The 25,600-nt window shown below is 42.0% G+C and overlaps 1 protein-coding gene across 1 annotated transcript in view; it reads right to left on the reverse strand.

The window, feature by feature from the left end:
- Positions 1–24,269, reverse strand: part of LOC138949935 (neurogenic locus Notch protein-like) — a 37,905-nt gene extending 13,636 nt beyond the window's left edge. Inside the window, exons 1-4 of the mRNA XM_070321719.1 lie at positions 24,195–24,269; positions 23,267–23,347; positions 20,669–20,749; positions 2,897–3,034 (exon numbers count right to left, since the gene is read on the reverse strand). Coding sequence (XP_070177820.1) covers positions 2,897–3,029 — 133 coding nt within the window. The 5' untranslated portion in view covers positions 3,030–3,034; positions 20,669–20,749; positions 23,267–23,347; positions 24,195–24,269. The remainder of the gene's footprint in view (positions 1–2,896; positions 3,035–20,668; positions 20,750–23,266; positions 23,348–24,194) is intronic.
- Positions 24,270–25,600: the final 1,331 nt, after the last annotated feature.

Consider the following 25,600-nt stretch of genomic DNA (forward strand, 5'->3'; position numbering starts at 1 on the left):
CAGAAGAAACCTAACACCATTTGGTAAGATAACAGTCCTGAAAATCTTGACCATTTCCAAATTGACACACTTGTTTGTTTGTTTGTTTGTTTGTTCGTTCATGGGCTGAAACTCCCACGGCTTTTACGTGTATGACCGTTTTTACCCCACCATTTAGGCAGCCATACGCCGCTTTCGGAGGAAGCATGCTGGGTATTTTCGTGTTTCTATAACCCACCGAACTCTGACATGGATTACAGGATCTTTTTCGTGCGCACTTGGTCTTGTGCTTGCGAGTACACACGGGGGTGTTCGGACACCGAGGAGAGTGCACACAAAGTTGACTCTGAGAAATAAATCTCTCGCCGAACGTGGGGACGAACTCACGCTGACAGCGGCCAACTGGATACAAATCCAGCGCGCTACCGACTGAGCTACATCCCCGCCCACACACTTGTTTAAAAATGTACATGATCCAGATGAACAGTTTATAATAGAGTTAAATACGATTTTTTTCAAATTTCTTTGGGATGGAAAAAGAGATAAAATTAAAAGAATTACGGTCACCCAACCTTATGGAGACGGAGGATTAAAGATGGTTGACGTGAAATGTTTACTGTCATCTCTGTTGGTCTTACTTGATTAATATTAATATTATTGCTCAAAGCATGTCCATTTGTCATAACAATTAATATGAGAGGAGGAGAATTTGCAAATGTTTTGATGCAGAAAATGGATAACCCGTTTTGGACCGATGTATTTACACATTATAAGAAATCATATGGAAAATGTGACCCTACAACCTTCAACGATTTTGTATCAGAATGTGGATTGACAATGGAATTGTTCAGATTGGTCATATTTGGGGGCAAAATGGATATTTATCCTATAATGCGTTCAAAATGAAATATCCGAATGTGCGAGGAGATGTTGTATTGTGGATACGCCATTGTGTACATTTTGCGGTAGAGATGAAGAAACCCTTATAAATACATATGTTTTGGGAATGTGATAAAGTGCAGATTTTTTGGATAGAATTTGTACATTGGTTAAAGGCAAACTGCAACCATTGTGACAATATAACACTGTCCAAAGAACTGGTTCTATTTGGAGTGGCGAACAATGTAGTCACCGATAACGTTTTTGATGTGTTAGTAATTTGTGCCAAACATCACATATATATTTCCAAAATGAACAAAAAGATCCCTCATTTTCAGACATTTAATAGAAATTTTAAGCAAAGATTTATTTGGGAAAAGTACAACTCAGCTATGAATAATACACTAGATATATTTTTCAAGGATTGGCGCATGTATATGCATGTTTTGATGTAACCCTTAGATTCTTTTTCCCTTACATACTTTTGATACTGCGACCACCAAGCCATGAACACCCCCAACCCCCACCCCCTGTGTGTTGTAATAATCCCATTGTGTATGTGATGTAATGTAAAGCCTATACATGTAAAAAAAAACACCTCCAAAATAGAGAATTAAAAAAAAACCAGTCAGCATATTAGAAATAACGGTTTTATTACCGTTTATTTCGACCAAAACAAAGTTCGAAGCGACCCCACAAATTAGACAGAACAGCCGCAGTAGGAACTTGAGCGCTCCTACCTGATTATGCCTGTCAGTCAAAGAATTCTCGTGACCTGGGTCAGCCAATCAGAGTCACACACCTGACGTGATTAATATTCACAGGTCAAATGCGTTTGACACACGTTTTGTCTTGTTGAACAGAGAGCGACAGATTTAGAACCGACTCAAGACGGATGGGAAATGACGTAAAGATACATTTGACCTAAGGCGAGTGACGCAGTTTCACTTGATTTTTCCGAACTTTGATAATCTAGATTTCAAGTGAGCGGGTCGGCATTGCACACTCAGAGGGTGGGTGGTGCCTTGCTGTTCTGTAAAGCACCCACCGACAAAACTCGCGTTACGGTATTTTTTTAAGATAAAGAGAGTATTATCTTTAGAATAAATCACGCTATTGTTGATTTAAATTTTTACGTTGTCTTGTTTATCTTTAGTGCGACATACAAAAAAGGTCCCTGCCTGAACGTTATCACATTTATAGACTCACCTAGAATCCGTCCTGATTGGTCAAAAACCCATATGGGGGAGTGAACTAGTTAGAATAGGATTTAACAGTGTCTCTGTTAGAAATATTGTGTGACTTTTCTGATTATAACTCTGAAAAGCATTCTCATTCCTTAAAGGTTAAGTTAAACAAAGAAGTCTTGATGTTTGTGGCTTTTTGTTTTATTTTTATTTTTATTTTTTTAGTTTTCTGAGGTAATTTCATACTTTTGCATTTAGAATAGTTGAATTACAGTAAGGTAACTGGTTTGTCTGAAAGACAATATGTTATTGTGTGCACAGGACTAGAGACACTTCCCTTGGCAAAGACAATATGACTTACCCGAACAATATTTAGATCAAGGAACACTTGGGGCAAAAATGGTTGATAGCGGTTCGTTTTTGTAGCCGTACTTTGTCTTTGAATTTTGAGTTTTTAGTTCTTATTTAGTTAACCTTCCCCTATATATAACCAACTTAAAGTCCGTGTACGTTGTTTTGAATAACTGGGCTCTGTTTGCCAAACACTAACAAGGATGATTCTTCTTGTCATGAGTATGTAAAGTCCTTACCGCATATGCACAGTGACACACCACCCTGTGATCTCTCTGAGGCATGCAGCTAGCTCGCCCCTATGAAGCACTTACCACACAATGACACACCACCCTGTGATCTCTCTGAGGCATGCAGCTCGCCCCTATGAGGCACTTACCACACAGTGACACACCACCCTGTGATCTCTCTGAGGCATGCAGCTCGCCCCCATGAAACACTTACCGCACAGTGACACACCACCCTGTGAGGCATGCAGCTCGCCCATATGAAGCACTTACCACAACCATCTGTCTCCTGGTTGACATTCTTGTTGTCCGTACATTGACACACCATCCCACCGCCACTTTGAGGCACGCAGGTCGCGCCCGACAGACACTGTCGCACGCCGCTCGAACAAGTCTCGCCCTTCATCTTCTCTGCCCAACAGATTGACAAACAAACAAGTTACAGATAACATGTTGACAAACAAACAAATATTAAAAGTACCAGATTGACAAACAATCAATAACTAAAGGTACCAAACTGACAAACATACAATATTCAAGATTGAAAAGCATCTCCAAAAATATCAAATGCCACCCTGACCTCAAATAACAAATGTTACAAACATCCTAGGAAAAGTATTTTAATCAAATCAATAAGTTTGTTGTCGTTGTGTAGCCGTGTGGTGATTTCATGTACTGTTGTCCCTCTCTTTTACTCCCTGTCTATTATCTTCCCCTGACCCAAGTTGTGTCTCCCGCTAGGATTATTGTGTGTTGTAGCTAATTGTAGGTGTGTATGGAGGCTGGTTTCTTATTGGTTGATTGTTTGAACGGGTGCGCGCATGAGTCAGAATAATGGCGTGGGCTAGAAGCCGATCCTACTATACGGAGCCGAGACCTGGAGAACCACCGTCACCACCATGAAGAAAATTCAGGTCTTCATCAATACCTGCCTCAGGAAGATCCTCAAGATTCGCTGGCCAGAAAAAATCAGCAACGAAGACCTGTGGCTGAGAACCAGACAGCAGCCCGTCGAGGAGGACATCCTACAGAGACGCTGGCGGTGGATAGGCCACACCCTTCGCAAACCTGCTTCAAACATCACAAGGCAAGCCCTCACGTGGAACCCTCAAGGCAAGAGAAAGAGAGGGCGACCCAGGAACACATGGCGCCGAGATTTGGACGCAGACGCAAAGCACATGGGAAAGACGTGGGGAATGCTGGAAAGACTCGCCCAAAACAGAGATGCATGGAGGGAGCTGATTGGCGGCCTATACCCCAGACGGGGTCACAGGCGTAGGTGAGGTGAGGTAGGAGGAGGTGTCATGTCCCCGCCATCCGTCTACAGTGAACAGTCAGGTTAACAATGTGCTGCTGTCATGTAGGCAATGTGTCATTTGTGAGACTGTTCGTCTTCTGCTAAGAGACTGAGTGTACACTATGATTATTGATTGCCTGTTGTCTTGTGCCTTGTATGAATGGGTTGGGTGACTGTGCGTGTCATCCGTTACTGTTTCTGATTGTATTTGTTGTTTCACTTGGGTGAACTTGTGTTTGTTTTGTGTTTGATTAATAGATGTCATTGTCAGCTAATCCCGAGGCGTTGTACCTGCGAGGACGCAGTTGGTATAGAGCTGGGGGGGGGGGGGGGATGTAGCCGTGTGACGATTTCATGTACTGTTGTCCCTCTCTTTTAATCCCTGTCTATTATCTTCCCCTGACCCAAGGTGTGTCTCCCGCTAGGATTATTGTGTGTTGTAGCTAATTGTAGGTGTGTATGGAGGCTGGTTTCTTATTGGTTGATTGTTTGAACGGGTGCGCACGTGAGTTAGAATAATAGCGTGGGCTAAAAGAGTACCCGGTGTGATTTGGAAGTGTGAAGACGTGTCAGTGTGAGTATCTTGGATTGTGATGTTTTAGTTGTATGTAGTTGAACGATGTTTGTGTTTCTGAAATAATCAATGCAAGTAGTGTAGTTTGGGCCATTATAACTGTATTTTGGCGAAGGAGTGATTCGAGGATTGTTTAGAGAGACTTTGTGTGTGTGCTCAGTTGAACAAAAGTTTTAGAGCTGGGTTTATATCAGCGAAGTGACTTTCGACCGGGATCGTAATTCAAGTTATTCCCCCCTCTGCTTCTTTACCTCTGTAAACTTGTAGAGCTAGTTATTTTTCGATAATGACCCAGCAACCAAACAAATAACGAGCCAGCAACAGCCTGAATCCTCGATAGTGCAATGGGTTGAGAAGCTGTTCTGTTTTGGTACTACTTTTGCGACTGAAAAGTTCCGAACGCTCTATACGTACGAAATATACATCTCTGGAGCAAACAATACACACATACCGCATTTAAATTAACAACTACAGGCCTGAACACATGAATCTCCATATAAAATCCGTGAGTTAGGTTGTTTTTTGAATCTAGATCTGCCGTGCACACACCGTTCATCACAAGCAAATTCCCAAGGCAAGTAACTCATACTCTTGCCGACAAGAGTAGTTCCCCTTCTTTTAACGCAGTTTCTTCGACAACACTGATTGCAATCCGACGGTCAGTTTTCAACAATATTTCATTTTATAAACAGATCACACGCAACCAAATGCACACATCTCATCAATTTAAACAACATAAAGCGGTTTCATACACTATTTTCCCCAGAAAACTGAACTTCATACAGTAATTAACGTTGGAACACGGGTGCAAAAGTTCGTCTGCTAGTCCCATTTGACGAAAGAACATTATCCTAAACTATACTAAAACAAACAGAACACACAATATCTGCCTTTACCGCCACAGCAGAATAACAGCATATCTGTGTACTTGAATTTAGTCTAAAACAGGGAAACTGACAAGAAGTGTTAACAGAATGGAATGATTTGCACGGAACTATACAACCGCGCATTAATCGATCGCCTGCGCAGGTTGACTGGTTGAGTGATTCGGATTCGATCAAACTTTCGCACAAAAACTCCTGTTTTCTTTGAATAACTGAAGAAAGGAGGAATAAAGAGGTTACACACCTCGTCTCAGTGATTATTAAAAATAATGGTCTCAGTTCGCGGTCATGAAAAAGCTCGCTGAAGCTCGCATTTTTCATGATCCGCCAACTTCGACCATTATTTTTAATAATCACTGAGACTCGGCATGTAACCTCTACTTCCGACGAGTTGTGTGCGGCTGTATATTGAGGAAGGAATTACGTTGCTTTCTGGTGTACGATAAATAAAAGTCACGTTATCGCAACCTCTGTCTTGGCGTCTCATTTATGCTTCCTGGCCTATTTCCCCCCTTCCACTCCACCCTATCACAGTTGTAATTGAAGATTTACTTTTTCAAGGCTATAACCAAGACAAGCTGCCTGGGGACAAGTAGTGGTTACATGATTCATTCGCTCAGCTTCCTGGCGAGTGGGCGAATACTGAATTTCATGAAAATAAGTTTTGTGTGATATTAAAAAAAACCGTTGGGTCGATATATTCGTGACTGTAACGTAATTTTGTCAATAACAACGTTCCAACAACTTACCTTTATTGTTTTTGTATTCTGAAAATCGGAACGTTGGCAGTATCTTTGTTTTTGGATTTGTGTTTTAAAGGAATAAAAATACTGACATTGGTTATTGTTTTGCTCTTTAATATATTGTGGAGTTTTTAAGAGGATGTTGTTGGGAGATTGGTGGCTCGTATATAGATTCTGAGGGGATTAGACAGGTGGGGGGGGGGGGGGGGCACTTGGTTCTCAAAACATCTGTACAACCATCTTATTCTTAATGAATAAACAGATAGGCTCTGTCTCTTCCCCCCTCTCTCTCTGTCTCCGTATCTTTCTCTCTCCCAGTGCAGTAAGTTGTGACTTGTTCTTTCTCGGTATGTCTGTCTGTCTGTATATCTTTCTCTCTCTCTATCAATACAGTAAGTGGTGACTGTATGGTACTCTCTAGGACTGTCTGTCTGTTTGTCTGTCTGTCTGTCTGTCTGTCTGCCTGTCTGTCTGTCTCTCTCTCTCTCTCTCTCTCTCTCTCTCTCTCTCTCTCTCTCTCTCTCTCTCTCTCTCAGTAAAGTTCAGTTAGTCAGTCAGCAAGCGATTCAGTCAGTCAGTTAGTCAGTAAGACCGTCAGTCAGCCAGTCAGTCAGTCTGTCTCTCTCTCCCAAGGAAAGAAAGAAAAGATGAATTTTGTGAAGAAAATAATTTTGGATAAGGAGAAAGAAAGTGTGTTTTTGCAAAATGTGTGTTCAGATGATTTTTTTGAAGTCCTTTCTTCTGTTATGACAGTTGCTGATTATGATGTAGATTTCGCAGTGGAGTTGTTCTGTGGTTTTCTTTTGCAAGCAAGGGAGTGCATGCGGAGGCATATTTTTGTTGGAGACAAATGTAAAAAGTCAGTATGGTTTGACGATGAATGTAGGCAAGCCAAGTATGATACCCTTTCTACACTAGATGTATATCAACAAAGTTTATTACACTCGGATAGAGTTATGTACGTTAAAACACGCAAACATTATAAGAATTTGAATCCAAAGAACAAATCTCGTTATGAACGAGAGAAAGTTAACCGATTGTTGTCATTTGAAAAAGAAAATTCTCATTTGCTTTGGAAGGAATTGAGAGAAATTGGATGTATGAGTGGGAGAAAGAGTGTGAGCGACACCATTTCAAACACTGAGTGGATCAATCATTTTAAGGGAAGAGGTGGCACGACATTTTTTACTAAAATCCTTCCAAAATGTGTTTTGGGTTTCCTGCAATATTAGGTACTTTGAACACCCTAGATTCATTGTGTCATGTTTATTTTGTCAATTGTATCGTCTTTTTGCAATAAAGTGATGAATTTCAAAGTGAGTGCACATGCATGAGTGATAAAAGTCAGAAAACTTGCTGAAAAATCGATGTTTTCAAGGGCTTGAAACAGCCACTTTTCTTCCAATAAGACAAACTCGTTGCACACGACACGATTCATCGAGAATTCCCGTTTGCTGGTGACGTCAACAATACCCCAAAATAGCCCGTTATTTTCGCTCAACTGTCAGAGCACAAGCATACTATCCGCGACAGGAATTCCCGGATTTGCAAGATTGACCGTCGATCTATGAAAGCTCTTCTCTGGTTGGTCATTGTAACTTACCATGGCGACTGGAGGCTATTTGCGCATGCGCAACAAGCCTTATCCGCTGTAAATACAACATCGGTTTGTCGATCGAATTACACTACCGTCCAGCAATGTTCACTGCAAAATTCAACGATAGAAAGAGGTTTGTGGGGCAGGCATCGGGCAAGAGGAAGAAGCAGCTTGCATTAGCTCGAAAAGCCGTGCAAGAAAAGTCCACGGGGGATGAAAACGTGTTTCTGCCTCTGCGAAGAAGCTAAGAAGATTCAGTGGTGCCGATGACTTGCAGAACGCACAAGTGCCAGCCGACGTGCCTGCTGAACCGACACGTACATGGTGTATCGTTGAGTGTGGTCAGCTCAACTCGCTATTATCGGATGTGAAGTGCCCGGAATGCGAAGCAGGACATTTAACCATACGCGTTGGAGAACCCGTGGGCTTGTCCCAAGAGTTAGCACTTTGCTGTGACAGCTGCCAGTACAGACGGTCAGAATTTTCTTCACCTTGAGAGAGCAACCGCAACCACATGAAGAATGTTCCCTTTGACGTGAACAAACCGATTGTCCTATACTCGCATGAGATTGGCAGTGGGTACTCAAGTGTGGAAAAGCTGTGCACAGTGTTGGGCATTCCCGTGATGAACAAAAGCTCATATCAAAGAATTAATAAAAAGGTCAATGCCAGCATCTTGGCCGTAACAAATGTCACACTGGTGGAAACTGTTCAGCATGTAAATGTTGCATACAGGCAGACCTTTCCTCAAGGTAGAGCAGATGTCCAGGTTGACGAAGAGGATTAAGACGCTGCCTGGGAAGAAGATGACGGTGTTCTTTGGGTAGATGTTGCCTTTGATGGCACCTGGCATGAAAGGTTTTTTTTTCGTCACATTATGGTGTAGGAGTGGTGGTTGACGTTCTCACTGGGTTGGTGCTCGACTTCTCTGTAAAATCCACCTACTGCCCCACATGTGCAATGAATAAGGAGAAGTTGGAGGAGATGACCCCTGCCCAACAACTGCAGTGGGAGCAGCAACACCGGCCTGAGTGCAGCATCAACCACCAGGGATCTGTAAAGTCTATGGAGAGGGATGCAGCGTTGGAGTTATGGGGAAGGTAAGAATATAATCTGTATACCCCCACTATAGCCTATCCTTTAATCTTTTAACAGAGAGAGAGTGCACGAAGATTCGATTATGAATTAGTAACAATAATAAAGTTCATTTATAGCCTTTTATAACAAAACAAGAACAAAACAATACTACTGTGAAAATATTTTGTAACACAACACCCGCCCCCTTTATATAAAGCAACTCCTGAACTCATACATTGTGTTCTGCAAGTAAAGGTGCACAATTTGCTTGCCTACACAATGGGTTTTCTGATTACTGTGCTGCAGGTCTGTTGAGCGTCACAACCTCAGGTACAGAACTATGCTGTCGGACGGAGATTCTACTGCTTTCAATGCTGTGGCTGCAGCTCAGCCCTACGGTCCCACACGTCCCATCACCAAGCTGGAATGTACCAACCACCTCCCCAAGAGAATGGGCACAGCTCTCCGCAAGGCAGCAAAAGATGGAAGGCTTGGTGGAAGAGGGGAGGGGCGACTAACCAAGGAACAGTGCCAACGCTTGCAAAACTACTTCCGTAGCGCGATCCTCAACAACCTTGAAGATCAGCGAGCCATAGAGCAGGCGATCTGGGCCACTTTCTTCCATGTAACTTCAACGGACGAAGACCCTCACCACGACAGATGTCCAGCTGGGCCAGCCTCCTGGTGCTTTTTTCAAAGAGCCAGGGCAGAAGGGCAACCACCACCTCCACACGCAGGGCACAACGGCACCGCCTTGTCCAGGAAAGTATCACATGCTGTTCTGCCCATCTACAGAAGATTGACCAATCCCATTCTTCTCAAGCGCGTGGCCCATGGCAAGACCCAGAACAGTAATGAGCATGCACAATGTCATGTGGGGACACTGCCCCAAAGAAGTCTTTGTTGGGAAAGACCGGGTGGAAGCAGCCACCGCTGAGGCTGTTGCGAAGTTCAACAGGGGCAACTTTGCACTGGCACAGGTTATGGTCCACATGAGCTTGCCAATAACTGATCTCATGGAGTCTGCTTTGGCCAAGAAAGACAAGGTGAGGATTCAGAAGGCAGAGAAAGCAACAGCTGTGGCCCCCAGTATGCTACCACGCCGCCCCGTCCCAGCACTCACTGCAACATCCACCCCTGAACTTCGTTCCGCCGCCAGACTTTGTCGAATCAGTGAGCCCCCAGTGTTGGTCAGACACCTGGGCACCCTCACTAATTCTACAGACACTCCAGGGAAGGATGTCAGGCCGCTGCGGAAGGCTACCCTCGGAAGATGACACTGCACTGCTGCTGAGTCACTTCGACGGTGTTCAGTATTGGTCCTGTTCCTGGCAAGGGACACAGGCACCGCTACCTACTAAGCCCTCTACTTACGACACTGACTGTTAAGTCGCGGAGCCAGACTGAGTGAGCGTCTCCTCAGAGAGCAGACCGCCACTGCGTCCTTCCGTCGACCCCCCTGGAGCATCCCAGGCCGGCAGCAGAATATTCAGGGATGGCTGGAACAGGAACACTGGAACCAAGGTCACCATGAGAGCCCTGAGCAGGAAGGGTCACAAGAATCGAGACAAGTTTGGTTTTTTTTGCACTTTCTGCGTCAATCGCATTCGTGAAGTGAATGACACTCGGCTGTGTGATCCCAGCCTTCCCATTGGAACTTTAGCACTTCCACTCTGGGTAGGAGCCGACCGAAGCTCGAAAAACCCACCCACCCCTTATGGGATTCGAACCACGATCTCCCGGCCCGCAGTCCGACGCGCTAACCACTGCTCCACGGATCAACAGGGCCAAAACATGTTGTAGAACATGGGGGGGGGGGGGGGGAGGGGGGATTAGTTGTGTGTGCGACTTTGAAAACATAGAATGGAACTCCGCAAAAAAGAACGTTCCAACGTAAAATCAAACTAACTCCTTTATACCGTATTTTGCCATGTTTAGGCACGGTCATGAAAGGGGTTCCAATGGTGCAGCCATAGTCGTATTTTTAGAGTATGCACAAACACACGCCTCATCCCCTAGATCCAACATCGAACGCAGAAGAAGAAGAAGAAGAATCCCCTAGATCATTGGTGACCCGAAGAAAGCAGTTAGAGCTGGGTTCAAGGCCATGCCTATTCAGGAAAGCTTCCGCGCCATTGACAATTTCGGAGGTGTAATTTGATAACACCTCAGTTTTGGAGAAAAGGTAAATGTCCGACCATTTTACCTATAGACTCGAAACTTTGTAGAATGGTCGTGGACGAACTAAAGTTCATGCACAACAACTATCAAAATATTTGTTAAATTCAAATGACTGAAAAAAATAACCCCTTCGTTGTAAAGTTTCACTTGCGCAATATGCGCAAATTTAATCAATGATATGAACGCATTCATCCATGGGAAATGTCCTAATCCTGCCTGCAATTGCTGTATTGAAGGCATTGATTGTCTAATGTTGATTAATGTATACTATGTCATTTGAATGACCCCAATCCACTCATATACAGAAACATGAACGACTGAAACGGGAATCAAAGGTGGGAGCAGCAATGCAACTTCAATCACGGTATCATCAGTGGAAGAAAAGTGACTAAAAAGGAGGCCCACCAATCCACACATAATCACAGTAACATGTAACACAACGTGACTCGGATGAAGCAGCCACCCAACTAATGTATTATGACAATGAGCAATCTGCACATAACATAAAACCATCAAAGTGATGTTCCTTAAAACAAGAAGAGCAAACGCTCGATCGAGTCACTTTCGCAGTTATGAATATTATATGAGGCATCAGATGGACAGGAAGAAATTGCTATTCACAACACAATGAGTCACGTTCACATAAAATTTGAGCCCGGTCACTTTTATAGTTTCCGAGAAAAGCCCAACGTTAAGTTGTGTGTTGCCGAACAGAAAAGGCTAGTTATCTCCCTTGTTTTTCTGATAACGTTCGTAAAAGGCTACAGATGTAAATACTTTGATGTAAAGAATAATCCTACAAAGTTTCAATCACATCCGATGAACTTTGTCAAAGATATAAAATGTCTAATTTTTCCTTTGACGCTGACCTGTGACCTTGAAAAAGGTCAAAGGTCAACGAAACCATCGTTAAAGTGTAGAGGTCATTGGAGGTCACGACTAAACAAAATATGAGCCCGATCGCTTTGATAGTTTCCGAGAAAAGTCCAACGTTAAGGTGGTGTCTACGGACGGCCGGCCGGCCTAACACTGACCGATTACATAGAGTCACATTTTCTCAAGTGACTCAAAAAGGGTATTTTCTGAAATGTTTAATTATAGACCAAAACAAAACATTCACGAGTATGTTGTTGACCTGATGGTCTTTATGGTAGACAGCAAGAGTTGCATGTTCAAGAAGTTTAAGCAGTACATTTGAAAGAGCAAGGTAATTTAAGGTGGTATAATTTTAATGGTAGGTTCCACTGTAAGGCGACATGGAGGGTATCTTTGACGGACTTATTCAACATTCATACCCATGCACATCACCTCAAACACATAAGCTTTGTTCTTGAGTCAAATTTATTGGCTTCATAAATATTGTGAATTTTTGTCCGTTTGCAGATTGGCTTATCTATGAAATTTTTCGAAAATATCTTGCGATCTACGTACGCATAATGTAACACGTGAAGAAGAATATAAAAAATTCGTCTAATTTGCATTTCAACCCATTTGCCTTCCTTATTGTTAATTTTTTCTTCATAAAGACTACTTGAAAAAACAAAATGTTTAACCATTTCGGCCTCTGAACACGTTTAAAAAAATGCAGGTCTTTGCTCACTATATCAGATCTGCCAAGGCTCAGTTTACACAGGAAAAATCATCTGTCGACTTGAACACATACCAATAATCAACAGCCTCACTGCTTCTTGGAGCTGGATTTTGTGTGGGGAATGAATTACACATGTGGCGTTTTAAAATATAATTCATAGAAGATGTACATTCGTGCAGAAAGGCTTTAATCTAATAATTAGGTCTTCGTGATGTTCTCTTAAAATAACTAACATGTGTTCCCTTTACCGGGCCTCTGAACCAGTTTTGTGTATATGCAGATTAACTCGTGCTTTTTTCTGTGTTATCAGTGTATTTCTCATCCAGGCATGGATGCGTCCTCTTAAATGAACAGCCCTTCCCGTGTAAACGATTGAGTTCAAAATCTCAAATCTTACCAAGCTTTTACATGGGATATGGCGATCCTTCCGTTTTGAAAAATACCAGAACTCAACACTCAGTCTCTGTATGGGTACTCTCTTTGCGAATGTCGAATTTTATGAATTTCTTAAACGCCACACGTGTAAAACATTCCCTAAAAAATCCAGCTCCAAAAACCAGTCAGGATGTTGATTCCTGGTATATGTTCAAGTCAAGAGATTTTTTTTCTATGTAAAAGTCTTCGCAGATCTGTGTAGTGAGCAATCCTGTTTTGAAAAAGGACGTGCCTTTAAGCCTGTATAGACGGTTTGATTGTTGAGGTACCTGGTGACAATTACCGCACGGGTGGCAAGAGGTAGTAATGCACAGATGACAACAAACCGACCTGCATTTAAAAAAAAGTTAGGAGGACTTGATAGGGGGAAACATTTTGTTAATTTCCAGAATCTTTATGAACGAGAAGAAAGTCTGGCCTTTAAGTAAATGGAAATTAAACTATGTATACTTTTGACAAACTTATTCACATGTTAAAATGTGTGCCGAGATCGTTAGTTACTTCCAAAAAAACATGTTTCAGGCAACAGGCAAACGGACAATACTGGACACAGGCTATGCTGACCGGCTCATGGACTGACTACCTGATGCTGGAGTACACCAACAGTGGAAAAAGTCTGGAACAAAATGTTGCAGCATGTGAACCATGTACCGGACCACGTGACAACCCAGTATCATCTTCAAACCATGCAGGAATCTGTTCAACCAAAGATACTGGTTCAACACAGTCACACGATTTGTAAAAGTATATTTCAGCCTTCTGTAGCTCAGGGAGTTTGAACCCCACTCTTCATCCGTTTGTGAAAGTATTTCTGATTGTTTTGACTGCACAGGTTGCTAATGGTACTCTGATGCTTCTGCCGAGAAACCCCACTCGCTTGCGCACCAGCTGCCTGTTATGGGTAAGCGACGTGCCTGTATTTCCTGTAAAGCAAGACAGAATAAAACAGCAGCTTAGTTTGAGCTTTTAAGACATTCGTACCAGAGAAAACGTGTACGTGTTTGTTTGGAGAGGGGTGGAAAGAATCATAAGACACGCTGTGTCTTGTGACGTAGAGCAGGTTTTCAAATTCATGCTGAAGCACTGTGTGATCTCTTTTTTTTTCTGGCATATCTTACCTTGATTTCAGATAGACTGGGAACCAAAATGAGGATGTTTACATGAATAAACTATGCCGATATGTATGTGTTTAGAAATAAAGAATGGTTTTAATGATATATGATTGTGTTTTTAGTTTTTTTTAACCCAATGTGGTATTTTCGTATTTGAAAACAAATTGTACAGTCTGTTGTCAATTTTACTTTCAGATAAATAAATCTATCATAATGGAAATCATCTGTTTGTGTTGTGTTACTTACCCATTTTGATCAATGTTGAGTCGTCCATATTCCTGTGTGTACGCATATTATGCAGTTTGAAAGTAGTAGATGTCCGAGCAAACATAGGAGGATGTGATGTTAGGCTGTCTATCGCCTCATCCAGGTTTTCCAGATATTTGAATTTCGTTCCCTCTTGGAGTTTCTGCACTGACACCTGATAAGCAAAATACACGTATCACTGTGATCATAGCAAAATGTATCATCTGTATGCCCCGTTCAAAAATTACCTTGAGAGTCTAAGGTATACACAGAAATTGCAGTGGATCACAAAAACAACACGAACAGTAGTACATATATTCAGTTTGAAAATTCATGCAATGAGAGTCAATAACCCGATTTAACACAGGTAGATTCAGGGTCCCACTGACTGAATCTCATAATGGTTGCTTTTCGGCACACACCACACATTTTTAATGGGACTGTGAGGTTTTGTTAATACAGTAAAATATATAGTAGCAACGTACTGTCTGTTCGTGACGTTTGAGAATACCGATCTATGCACTAACGCAGTCTTTTTGTACTGTGACTGTCCGATATTGCGTACTCCTATAATCAATGCCCAAAAAGTTTGAACTGTTGTAATCGTGTTTCAGCATAATATGTCTGACAGTGCTTATTTGCTTCCAAAACGGCTTGCGATATCACGCCATCAGCGTTTCGCCACTGGTCAGAAAATCTTATGATTTCAGATCTAGTTTGAGATCGGAAATCACGTGTGCTCGTTTAAAAAACTAAATTCATTTATTACTTCCCTTTGACCGTTTCGCAAGAAAAATGTCAGGATCACTATTAGTATTAGCACATGAAAGCAGCCCACCGCCATTTCAAAAATGTTTCACTGTTTAGTGGTGTCGATGTCATGTAGTGTCTTACTGTCGCAAATAAAAATACCAGGATAATTGCAGTTTTGTCCGCAAGAAACAGGCTTTGCGCAATGTTAACTTGCTGTCTACATGTTTCGTTCTGTGACTGAAGAATTACTCAGAATTCCAAGAGAAAATAAGGATAGTCGCGTGTGAACATCACTGTGGAAGCATTTATTCTAAACTGGGCAGTTCAAGGACGAAATCCTTGATTAAATATAGGAAAATAAACAACACCAGATGCCTGAAATAATAGCATAAATCCATAATCTTTACATGCTTACAGATCTGTGGAAGCACTGATCTGTGAAAAACACACCTGACTTCGATCTAGCATGCATACGGACTAGTGTGTCAACATCACAACAAAGAGAATCACATACCGTTTCGTATTGCCGCTTATGCTGGCTCTGTTTCAAGCAGTTCCTTGTGGCCTCGCCAGCATTTTGACGACGAAGAGGCTCAAACGGGCTCGCTAAAACCTCAGGCTGGCTGAAATCCGGTCCGTATTCCACTTGTCTTCCTCACTGCTTGAGCCGGCCATGTTTGTTGTTCAAGGCTCGTGACGTAGAACACGTATGTGCACAAGGTCACGAGCCAAGACTGCGCGCGCGATGGAACGATTCAGAACAACCAAAAACGAGTCAAAGTAAACTTTTTGGATTTCTGTGTTCATTTTTACACACGTATTTGTGGTTGATGAATTAAGAGGGTGAACATATCAAAAGTGACCCTAAACCTTGGACTTTTCCTTTAAACAAAGTTTTTAACCCTGGTTGACCAACTTGATGAACACGATGTAAACGATGTGATTTTAGTAAATATTGTTATAGTACCATAATTATTTTTCCCATATCTTCTTATGAGGTAATAGAGGCTGTACAGAATCTTAAGCAGGGCCGGACCACCGGAGGGGGGGGGGGGTGGTTATGGGGGTTGCGCAACCCCCCCCCCCCTCCCTAGCCTAAACATGTACCTCACTTATTTAAAAAAAATATTTATTATTGTTTATTTTATGTCGTTTCATGCAAGGAGCGACCATTTTCCTATCTCAGAATATGACCTACCCATCAGCTTGAGGGGGCGAAGCCCCCTGGACCACCACTGGCAACCCCCGCCCCCTCCTCTTAGCCTAGTCCGGCCCTGTTAAGAGAGGTAAAGCATGTGGAACATATGGGATAATGGCAGAAATGATTCATTTGAGTGGTGATTTTTTAGTGCAGTTTATGACTATGTTGTTTAATATTCTTTTTAATGAAGGAACGTATCCTGCTGATTGGTGTAAAGCAATAATCGTACTGGTATGTAACAAAGGCGATAAAGATAAAACAGAAAATTATGGAGGCATTTCACTGTTGAGTCTTTTCAGTAAATGTTATACATCAATACTTAATAGACGACTCGTAAATGGGATCAAAGTCTTTCGGATGAGACGATAAACCGAGGTCCCTTCGTGTACACCACATTGGGGTATGCACGTTAAAGATCCCACGATTGACAAAAGGGTCTTTCCTGGCAAAATTGTACAGGCGTAGATACAAATGTCCACCAAAATACCCGTGTGACCTGGAACAATAGGCCGTGAAAGGTGGATGCAGCGCCTAAAGGCAGTCGATCTACTGGCCGATGTGAATGCGTGATATATTGTGTAAAAAATTACGGCATTAATAGGTAACATGCGCCTTTAGTCGCCTTGTGTGGTGAGATACATGCGCGATATAAATCCTCGTAAATAAATAAAGTAATAGGAAATTGAGCGAATTTCATGCTGGATTTAGAAAAGGTTTGTCCACAGTTGACCACATTTTTACACTGAATGCCATTGTTGAAAAGTGTCAAGGAAAAAGATGAGGCTAGTTATATGTTTGTTCTGTGGACCTAAAGCAAGCTTTTGATTCTGTACAACGGAGGCGCCTTTCTGAAATTATGTGTGAGAAGGGGGTATCAGAAAAGTTCATGAATGCCCTTGTTGCAGTGTGTAATCCTGTTGTTTCTTGTAACAGCGTGCATAATGCATCAACTGAATTTTGTGATTGCCCAACTGGTTTGAGACAAAGATGTGTTTATAGTCCTTTGTTATTGGCTCACGTAAGTGTAGCCTATGCGATGGTAAACTTTGTCTGTCTGTGCGTGCGTGCGTATGTATGTGTGTATGTCTGTGGTAGAAACTTTAACATTTTTGGCTAAACACCGAAATACTCATTTCACGTGGTTAATTTTCAAGCACCATCTTCAAATTATTGAAGCAATGATCAACATTGTGTCGGCATGTGTGTAGTTAAAGCGTGTATCCAAAGAAAACGGGTGGTGGGGTTTTTTGAAGGGGTACAAGCAGTTGACTGATTTGTGTCGTGTTTGGCATGTAGACGGCAGGTCAGGTGTCAAGATCAGGTCAGGGGTCGCGCGAAGGATTGTGGTCCAGTTCTCACCTCGCCGATTCGCCGGGGAAGACGATTTCATGTTGTTCGGTTTCTAAGCTCCAGAAAAGTAAATAAAGAAGATACCAAAGGGAGATTTCCTACAATTTGATCTGCACAGCGTGTTTCCAATGTCCACGCGAGGAAGAGCTGTCGAAAGCGCGGCAGTCAGTGTCGATCTTGCAGCCGTATCCCGGTAAGTTCAGAGACAGATCTAGTGTCTCCCACTCTGATAACGTGTCACCTACTGTTAATCCGTTTTGTTTTAATTTCTTTTTATTTCAGCAGACACGGATGTCAAACACAGTGCTAGGCAGTCACCTCTAGTGAAATGAGTTGATCTAAAGTGCCTGTAATGTTTGGATGTCTTTGCTCGTGGTTCGATTCATGTGAATTTCAAGACTTGCAGTAGAGTCTCAAGTTAAGTTTACTCTGCCCGAAAAAAACTGTCCACCATTTACTTGAACATGCAGATATAAGGAAACGGAATGAATCTGTTCTCAAAGTCAAAATGATCACGATTTTTTCCTCAGATTCAAAACATGCACTGTCATGGTTTTGTCTGTACAATTTAGTAAGTCTTAAGTACTTTGCAACAACTTCCTTGAACGTGAAAGACAGTTTTTCAATGCTAGATCTGTATCGCGTTTCATTCCAGACTCGATCCTCTCTTTGATTGTAGATCTACTGTTTGCTGTTTACGCACTATCATATGATTCGCTATGTAACGTTTGGTAAGCTTACCTTGCCACAGCTTTCTTGTCTTTGTTGGCATTTCTGGCTGTGTTGACCGTCAGAATTATTTTAAGAACCAGGCTGCTGCAGTCGACATGTTTCGCATATTGTAGGGTTACCATGCTGCATAGGTAAAGTGGCTTGTATAACCTGACTATTCTGTTTCAAAACACTGTTTATATTTGTGTAGGTTGTAGTCATCATAACTAATCGCATTTTGCCATTTGTTTCAGAAAGGAGGTTAACCTACAACAAGATCGACGCTATGTCAGATATATGCCTCAGCCACATGAAGACTTCCGAATTTAGATCTACTCGGCATGGTGACAAGTCTTGATGAAAAGTATAGGACTGAGGACAGCAGTGGAAAAAGTGCCCACATGGCAGGTACCTAACCTATTACCCTAGTCATTTTATCTGTTTGCCTTCTTTTGAAAATTATACATGGAGTTGATATGATGCGTTAGTTTTAACTGTGTGTGTGTGTGCGTGTGTGTGTGTGTGTGTGTGTGTGTGTGTGTGTGTGTGTGTGTGTGTGTGTGTGTGTGTGTGTGTTTGTGTGTGTGTGTTACGGAGTGAGTGAGTTTGTGTTATGTTACTGTTTGTTGATTTCTTACGGGAGCCTTGAAGGCTTCGCCTCTTGTTTTTTATATTGATTGCTTTATTTGTGCAAGAAAATGGTGTGCATGGAGTCCACATGTTGCCTGGATTGATTGAAATTTGCCTAGTGCTTTGTGCTGATAATATTGTTTAGTTGTCACATTCTCCAAGAGGGCTACAACATCAATTTGATGCACTAAACAAAATGTGTAAAGATTTATGTTTGTATATAAATGAGAAAACCAAGATCATGGTTTTTAGAAAAGGTTTTCTGGGCAGAATAGAAAAATGGTTTCTTGATGGAAAGCAACTGGATGTGGTGAACGAATATAATTATCTGGGTTTTACATTCACAACAAAAATGAGTTTGGTAAAGGGTGTTGATGCTTTGGCAGTACGAGGTAAGCGTGCAGCTTTTGAATGTGTAAAGTGTTTATCGAGATTAAGGGAATTATCAAAGACAACCCTTTTTAAACTCTTTGACTCACAGGTGCAGCCGGTACTGTTGTATGCCTCAGAGATGTGGGGTCTTGACATGTTAGCCAGTACAGAAAAGGTGCACACTTTTGTTTGTAAACGTTATTTAAATGTTTCATTTAAAGTACTCAATATATTTGTTTATGGAGAAACAGGTCATTACCCATTGTTTAATAACAGTTCAGTAAGATGTATTCGTTATTGCCGTCGCGATATAACCCTTCGTGGTTGAAAACGACGTTAAACACCAAATAAAGAAAGAATTCGTTATTGGTTCAAAGTTGTTCAGATGGATAGTTCACGTTTACCGAAACAAGCATACTTAATGCTGTATAGTATGGACAAAAAGGGTAAGACCTGCTGGGTTTCACATGTGCGTAACCTTCTTTGTAAAATAGGATTCGGATATGCCTGGTATTTTCAGGCAGTTGGTTCTGAGAAGATTTTTGTTTCTTTATCGAAGCAAAGGTTGATTGATGTATATGTTCAGGAGTGGCATGGTTAAACTGAAGAAAATTATATTTTTCAACATTACTGGACATATAAGTTAATGTTTGAGTCAGAAAGGAATTTTGATTTTGTGAATATAAAATGTTTCCGAGAATGTTTGGTGAAACTGCGTTTAGGCTCGCTACCACTAAACGGATCGTTGTTTAAAAGTATGTTTTGAAAAGATTCGTCACAAATGTGTTGTTAATGCAAGGAGAATGTAATTGATAATGAAGAACACTTTGTTTGTACTTGTCCACTTTATAAGAACCTGAGACAAAAATATTTGAATGTTGTTGTTTGTAGTCACCAAGATTATAATTATTGGTTTGTTAAAATGCAGATATGAAACCATCTGTCGTAAAATCGGAACTTACCTATTTATGCACTGAGAAGTAGAGAAAATTGTATAGAAAATTTGATTGATATGGATGCATCATTTCACTAATATTTTAAGCGTGATTTGATTTGATTTAGACACATTGTATTGCATATGTTTGTTTTTGTTTTGATTTTGCACGCTGCAAGCTTCACAAAAAGTCAGAAATAAGTCATTGTCTTGTCTTGTCTTGTCTTGTCTCTCTCTCTCTCTCTCCCTCTCTCTCTCTCTCTCTCTCTCTCTCTCTCTCTCTCTCTCTCTCTCTCTCTCTCTCTCTCTCTCTCTCTCTCTCTCTCTCTCTCTCTCTCTCTCATAACTGAGACTCACGGCAAGTCTGCGTTATGGAGTCACACACTGCAGTTGACTGACATTGTGACGCGTCGATGCACGCTTGTGTTGCATCAGATTCTGAAACCAAGGTGTATTTAGTATACATCACTAGACAGTCCAATCACTAACTGGAGCAGTCATGTTCCAGCACATGTTCTGAAACACAGGTGTATTTAGTTTAGATCACTAAAACTGTCCAATCACACACTGGCGCAGTCATGTACCAGCACATATTCTCAAAAACACATGTGTAATTAGTGTAGATCACTAGACTGTCAAATTGCTCACTGGCGCAGTCATGTGCGAGCTCATATTTTGAAACATATGTTTTTATTGTATTTATCACTACAGTCCAATCGCTCACTGGCGCTGACATGTTCCAGCTCATATTTTGAAACACGTGTTTTTGTATAGATCACTAGACATGCAGTCCAATCGCTCACTGGCGCTGTAATGTTCTAGCTCATATTGTCTAACACAGGTCACGTGTATTTAGCAAAGCAGAGATACTTAAACCGGGTATTCTCAAACACAGGTGTATTTAGCAAAGCAGAGATACTTGAACAGGGTATTCTCAAACACAGGTGTATTTAGCATTGCACAGGTACTTGAACAGGGAACCGGCACGGTTGGCCTAGTGGTAAGGCGTCCGCCCCGTGATCGGGAGGTCGTGGGTTCGAACCCCGGCCGGGTCATACCTAAGACTTTAAAATTGGCAATCTAGTGGCTGCTCCGCCTGGCGTCTGGCATTATGGGGTTAGTGCTAGGACTGGTTGGTCCGGTGTCAGAATAATGTGACTGGGTGAGACATGAAGCCTGTGCTGCGACTTCTGTCTTGTGTGTGGCGCACGTTATATGTCAAAGCAGCACCGCCCTGATATGGCTCTTCGTGGTCGGCTGGGCGTTAAAGGCATATGAACGCGCTCCCGTGTTTACAAAGTGTAGTTTGCCCATAATCGATGTCAAACGCACCATAAGACCATATAATGACGATATGTCACCATGCGCGGACCATAATACATGCATTAAGCTTGTTCTAGCCTCTGAAAAAGTGAGGATGTCAACAAAGACGCGGAGTTATTTCCCTTGCGTCAACGCTACCTCTGTTGGCAAATCTATAAATAGGACGATCTAGATCAAAATAAAAATTCAAATATCTCAACATTTAAGGGGTCCTAGACCACAATATCTTGCAGGGAACTTAATTTAGCATGTCTCCAGCTGTTGGTAAAGCAATTAGCGTGTATAGTCATCGAGTACATATGCCTTTAAGCAAACAAACAAACAAACAAACTTGAACAGGGTATTGCACAATTGAATTACAACAAAAAGTTGGTATCATTGTTCATTGGCTCTGTCAGCGCCCTTTTTTAGCTGCTTGCTTTCCCGTTATATACCAACCGTCCATACATCGTCGTCCTCTCGAACAAAATCCTTTGTATGTCACCAAGAATTTAGGATTCTAGGTAGAGAAATCTTGTCATGCAAAGACGTCAGCGCCTTTCGGCGATTGGTCAATGCATTGCGGAGCCAGACAACAATATAATGTCGGTCGCGCTTGAAATTACCGCTACTTGATATTGCTTTCCAAAGTTATAAGAAGTGAACGGGAGCATAGGGTCAGTTATTAACTTAACTTGCTTCGAAGAACTAAATAAAGAGAACAGTACACAGAACGGAGAGACTCCGAAACTCGAGTCGAGTCAATACTGAGAATTCAAAATCGCCCTCGCCAACTTTGCCAAGAAAAGCGCAGTTGGTAAATTACATTGGTGGTCACGATTTCGATCCTCTGAGCTCGTAATTCTAAATAAACGTTCCTAATAATAGTTTTCTAAATCGAAACGCTTTGGATCTTCTTCTTCTTCTTCGTTCGTGGGCTGAAACTCCCACGTACACTCGTGGTTTTTGCACAAGTGGAATTTTACGTGTATGACCGTTTTTTACCCCGCCATTTAGGCAGCCATACGCCGTTTTCGGAGGAAGCATGCTGGGTATTTTCGTGTTTCTATAACCCACCGAACTCTGACATGGATTACAGGATCTTTTTCGTGCGCACTTGGTCTTGTGCTTGCGTGTACACACGGGGGTGTTCGGACACCGAGGAGAGTCTGCACACAAAGTTGACTCTGAGAAATAAATCTCTCGCCGAACGTGGGGACGAACTCACGCTGACAGCGGCCAACTGGATACAAATCCAGCGCGCTACCGACTGAGCTACATCCCCGCCCCAAAACGCTTTGGATGATCTAATGCATTGAAATGATCAAACAGTTGCATATTTATTGCGTACTTTCAGGGGACAGTTTTTCAGAATGATCCATTCTATATTTGAGTGACATCGGCTTGTGTGAAATGCACCATGGGTATCACCGCGACTAGATGTAATGATGAAATCAAGAAAACGTACAACACATAAACACGAACGGAGAAACTCAGAAACCGAAGAGTCGACACATTCTCTAGAAACTACGTGTAACATATGTTTGCAGTTAAAGATTTTATTTTCACGCCTGCGATGTGTGTGCGGGGTTGGCTCAGAGGTAGACCAAAGGCTTAAATAAACGCCTGTAGTGTAATGTGTAAGAAACTTACTGCACTTGGAAAATTCACACGTTGTTCCAGATTTGCAGTGTCCCGCATTTGCTCCGACGCAGTCCGAATCCAATCTCAATTCTGAAATAAACATAATAAACATTGATATTCAAGAGAGAGAGAGAGAGAGAGAGAGAGAGAGAGAGAGAGAGAGAGAGAGAGAGAGAGAGAGAGAGAGAAAGAGTGATAACGACAGAGACAGGGAGGGACAGAGAGAGTGAAAGAGACAGACAGACAGAGAGAGAGAGAGAGAGAGAGAGAGAGAGAGAGAGAGAGAGAGAGAGAGAGAGAGAGAGAGAGAGAGAGAGGATCGTTTTGAGAAGAGAAACAAAAAGCTTCAGGCAAAATCTTGAGTGTGTTTTGTGAAAAAAGAAAAGCAAATGCTTGCACACGACTCGCCTTCGTTAATTACCCCCTCCCATCCCTGAACCACCTTACCCCTCAGAAGACGCCCTTCCCTTTGAGACCCCATTCAGAGTAATATATCAAACTTACCGTCGAATGCCGCAAAATAACATCAAACAACAACAACAACAACAACAACAATAAACAAAACAAAAAAACTTTAAAAACAATCTGCATTACTAAAAAAAAAAAAAAAAAAAAAAATAGGGGGGGGGGGGGGCAATTGTCACGGGGGGCAGTTGTACTAGGGGACCAAATGTCCAGGGGGTAGTTGTCGAGGGGCAGTTGTTCGGGGGGGGGGGGGGGGGGCGGTTTTCCCGGGAGCAATTAACCTAGAACCCCATCACTTGCCTAACATATACTCAACATCTACCAAATTTGGAAAAAGGACGTCTTGTTGTTTTTTTAAACAAGAATCATAATAATTCCTAATTTTCTAGCTTAGACCAAAATATGTAATACTCGGACACTAACTCCTGACACTATGCCATCATATCGACTGTTACACAAACAAGGTACTTACTGCAGACATCCTCCTCACACAACGAGTCCTCTTTGCAATTTGTAACGTCAGTCCCCAAACATGGTTGTCCCGGGCTCAGTCCTGTTTCACACACACACACACACACACACACACACACACACACACACACACACACACATATATATATACTGCTGACTTTCAATTGTTTCTTTCACAATTTCTGATGTTTTATATATATATATGTATAGGTTACAACACGAGTGGTTTTTTATATGGCTTGTATTTCAGTCAAGACCCAGCGGATGAATATCATCGGGAGACACGAGCCTTTGGCGAGTGGCTCTCGATTGATATTCCCGCTGGGTCTTGACTGAAATACAAGCCATATAAAAAACCACGAGTGTTGTAATCTGTATATCCCATTCTACCATCAAACACAAAGTGTAGACTACTAGCGGCACTTTTGCGATCTGTGGAGTGTGAAACAGTGTTTTCAGCGAGACATGGCCTTTTTGCAACCTTAAACTAAGTGACCGTCGCTGAAAAAATAAAACGAATGAGTGCATCTATAAGTACGCGGTAACACTACTTTCAGACCGTTTAAAAGCGTTAAGTAAAGGTTCATAAGTTGCAAGAAAGTAATGAAGTCGTATAGAAATCCATTTAGTTGAAGCGCACAATTCTTTTGCGTTTCAGGTCGGCGGAACGGGGAAACCGGTTTGGCCCCCATTTGGCTTACTCGACTCGATTCAGAATCGATTCCACGTTGTTTTTTTCGAACGCATTATTATACAATTAGTCTTATTGACAGAGAAGCAAATTTTAGGGAACACATATGTAGATTTAACCATTTGCTCCCTATTTGAAATGTATCTACATGATAAACTGTTTTGCGAGTGTGTTTGCATGAACCTAAACTGGTATTGATGCGATGAAAACAGGACCCAAGTCTGTCACCGCCGCTTGATTGCATTTTGAAAGAATATGACTGGATTACGGAAAAATACACACATGTTAAGTTCTTAGATACCTTCATCGCCAATGTGGACTTACTGCAGAGCCAGGCAAAAGAGTAGACTTGCTCGCAAAACACGTGAAACAGCTGATGATAGCGAAGCCCAACCGTGCCAGGTAAGGACGGTCTGACAGATTCTCAAAAGTCGTCTGCTAACGAAGCAAGGGGAGGGTACTCGTGTTTTTGTTTTGGTTCGCTAGCATCTGGTTATCTTGTAAGTTGAATGTTCGTTTTTTCCCACCTGCATTGCTTTCATAATGAAAGAAACGTTTGCTTATTGCATCTCATACATCAGATCAGTTCTGAGATTCATTTTTGCGTGCAACTGATATGGTTTTCTGAGCCGTGCAATACGATTTTGGAACTTCATACAAATGTGTCACATTGTTCGGCGCGAGGTCAAAGGTCGGGAGCAAAGTAGTTCTTCGCC

The sequence above is a fragment of the Littorina saxatilis genome, linkage group LG16, assembly GCF_037325665.1.
Source record: "Littorina saxatilis isolate snail1 linkage group LG16, US_GU_Lsax_2.0, whole genome shotgun sequence".
Lineage (NCBI taxonomy): Eukaryota > Metazoa > Mollusca > Gastropoda > Littorinimorpha > Littorinidae > Littorina > Littorina saxatilis.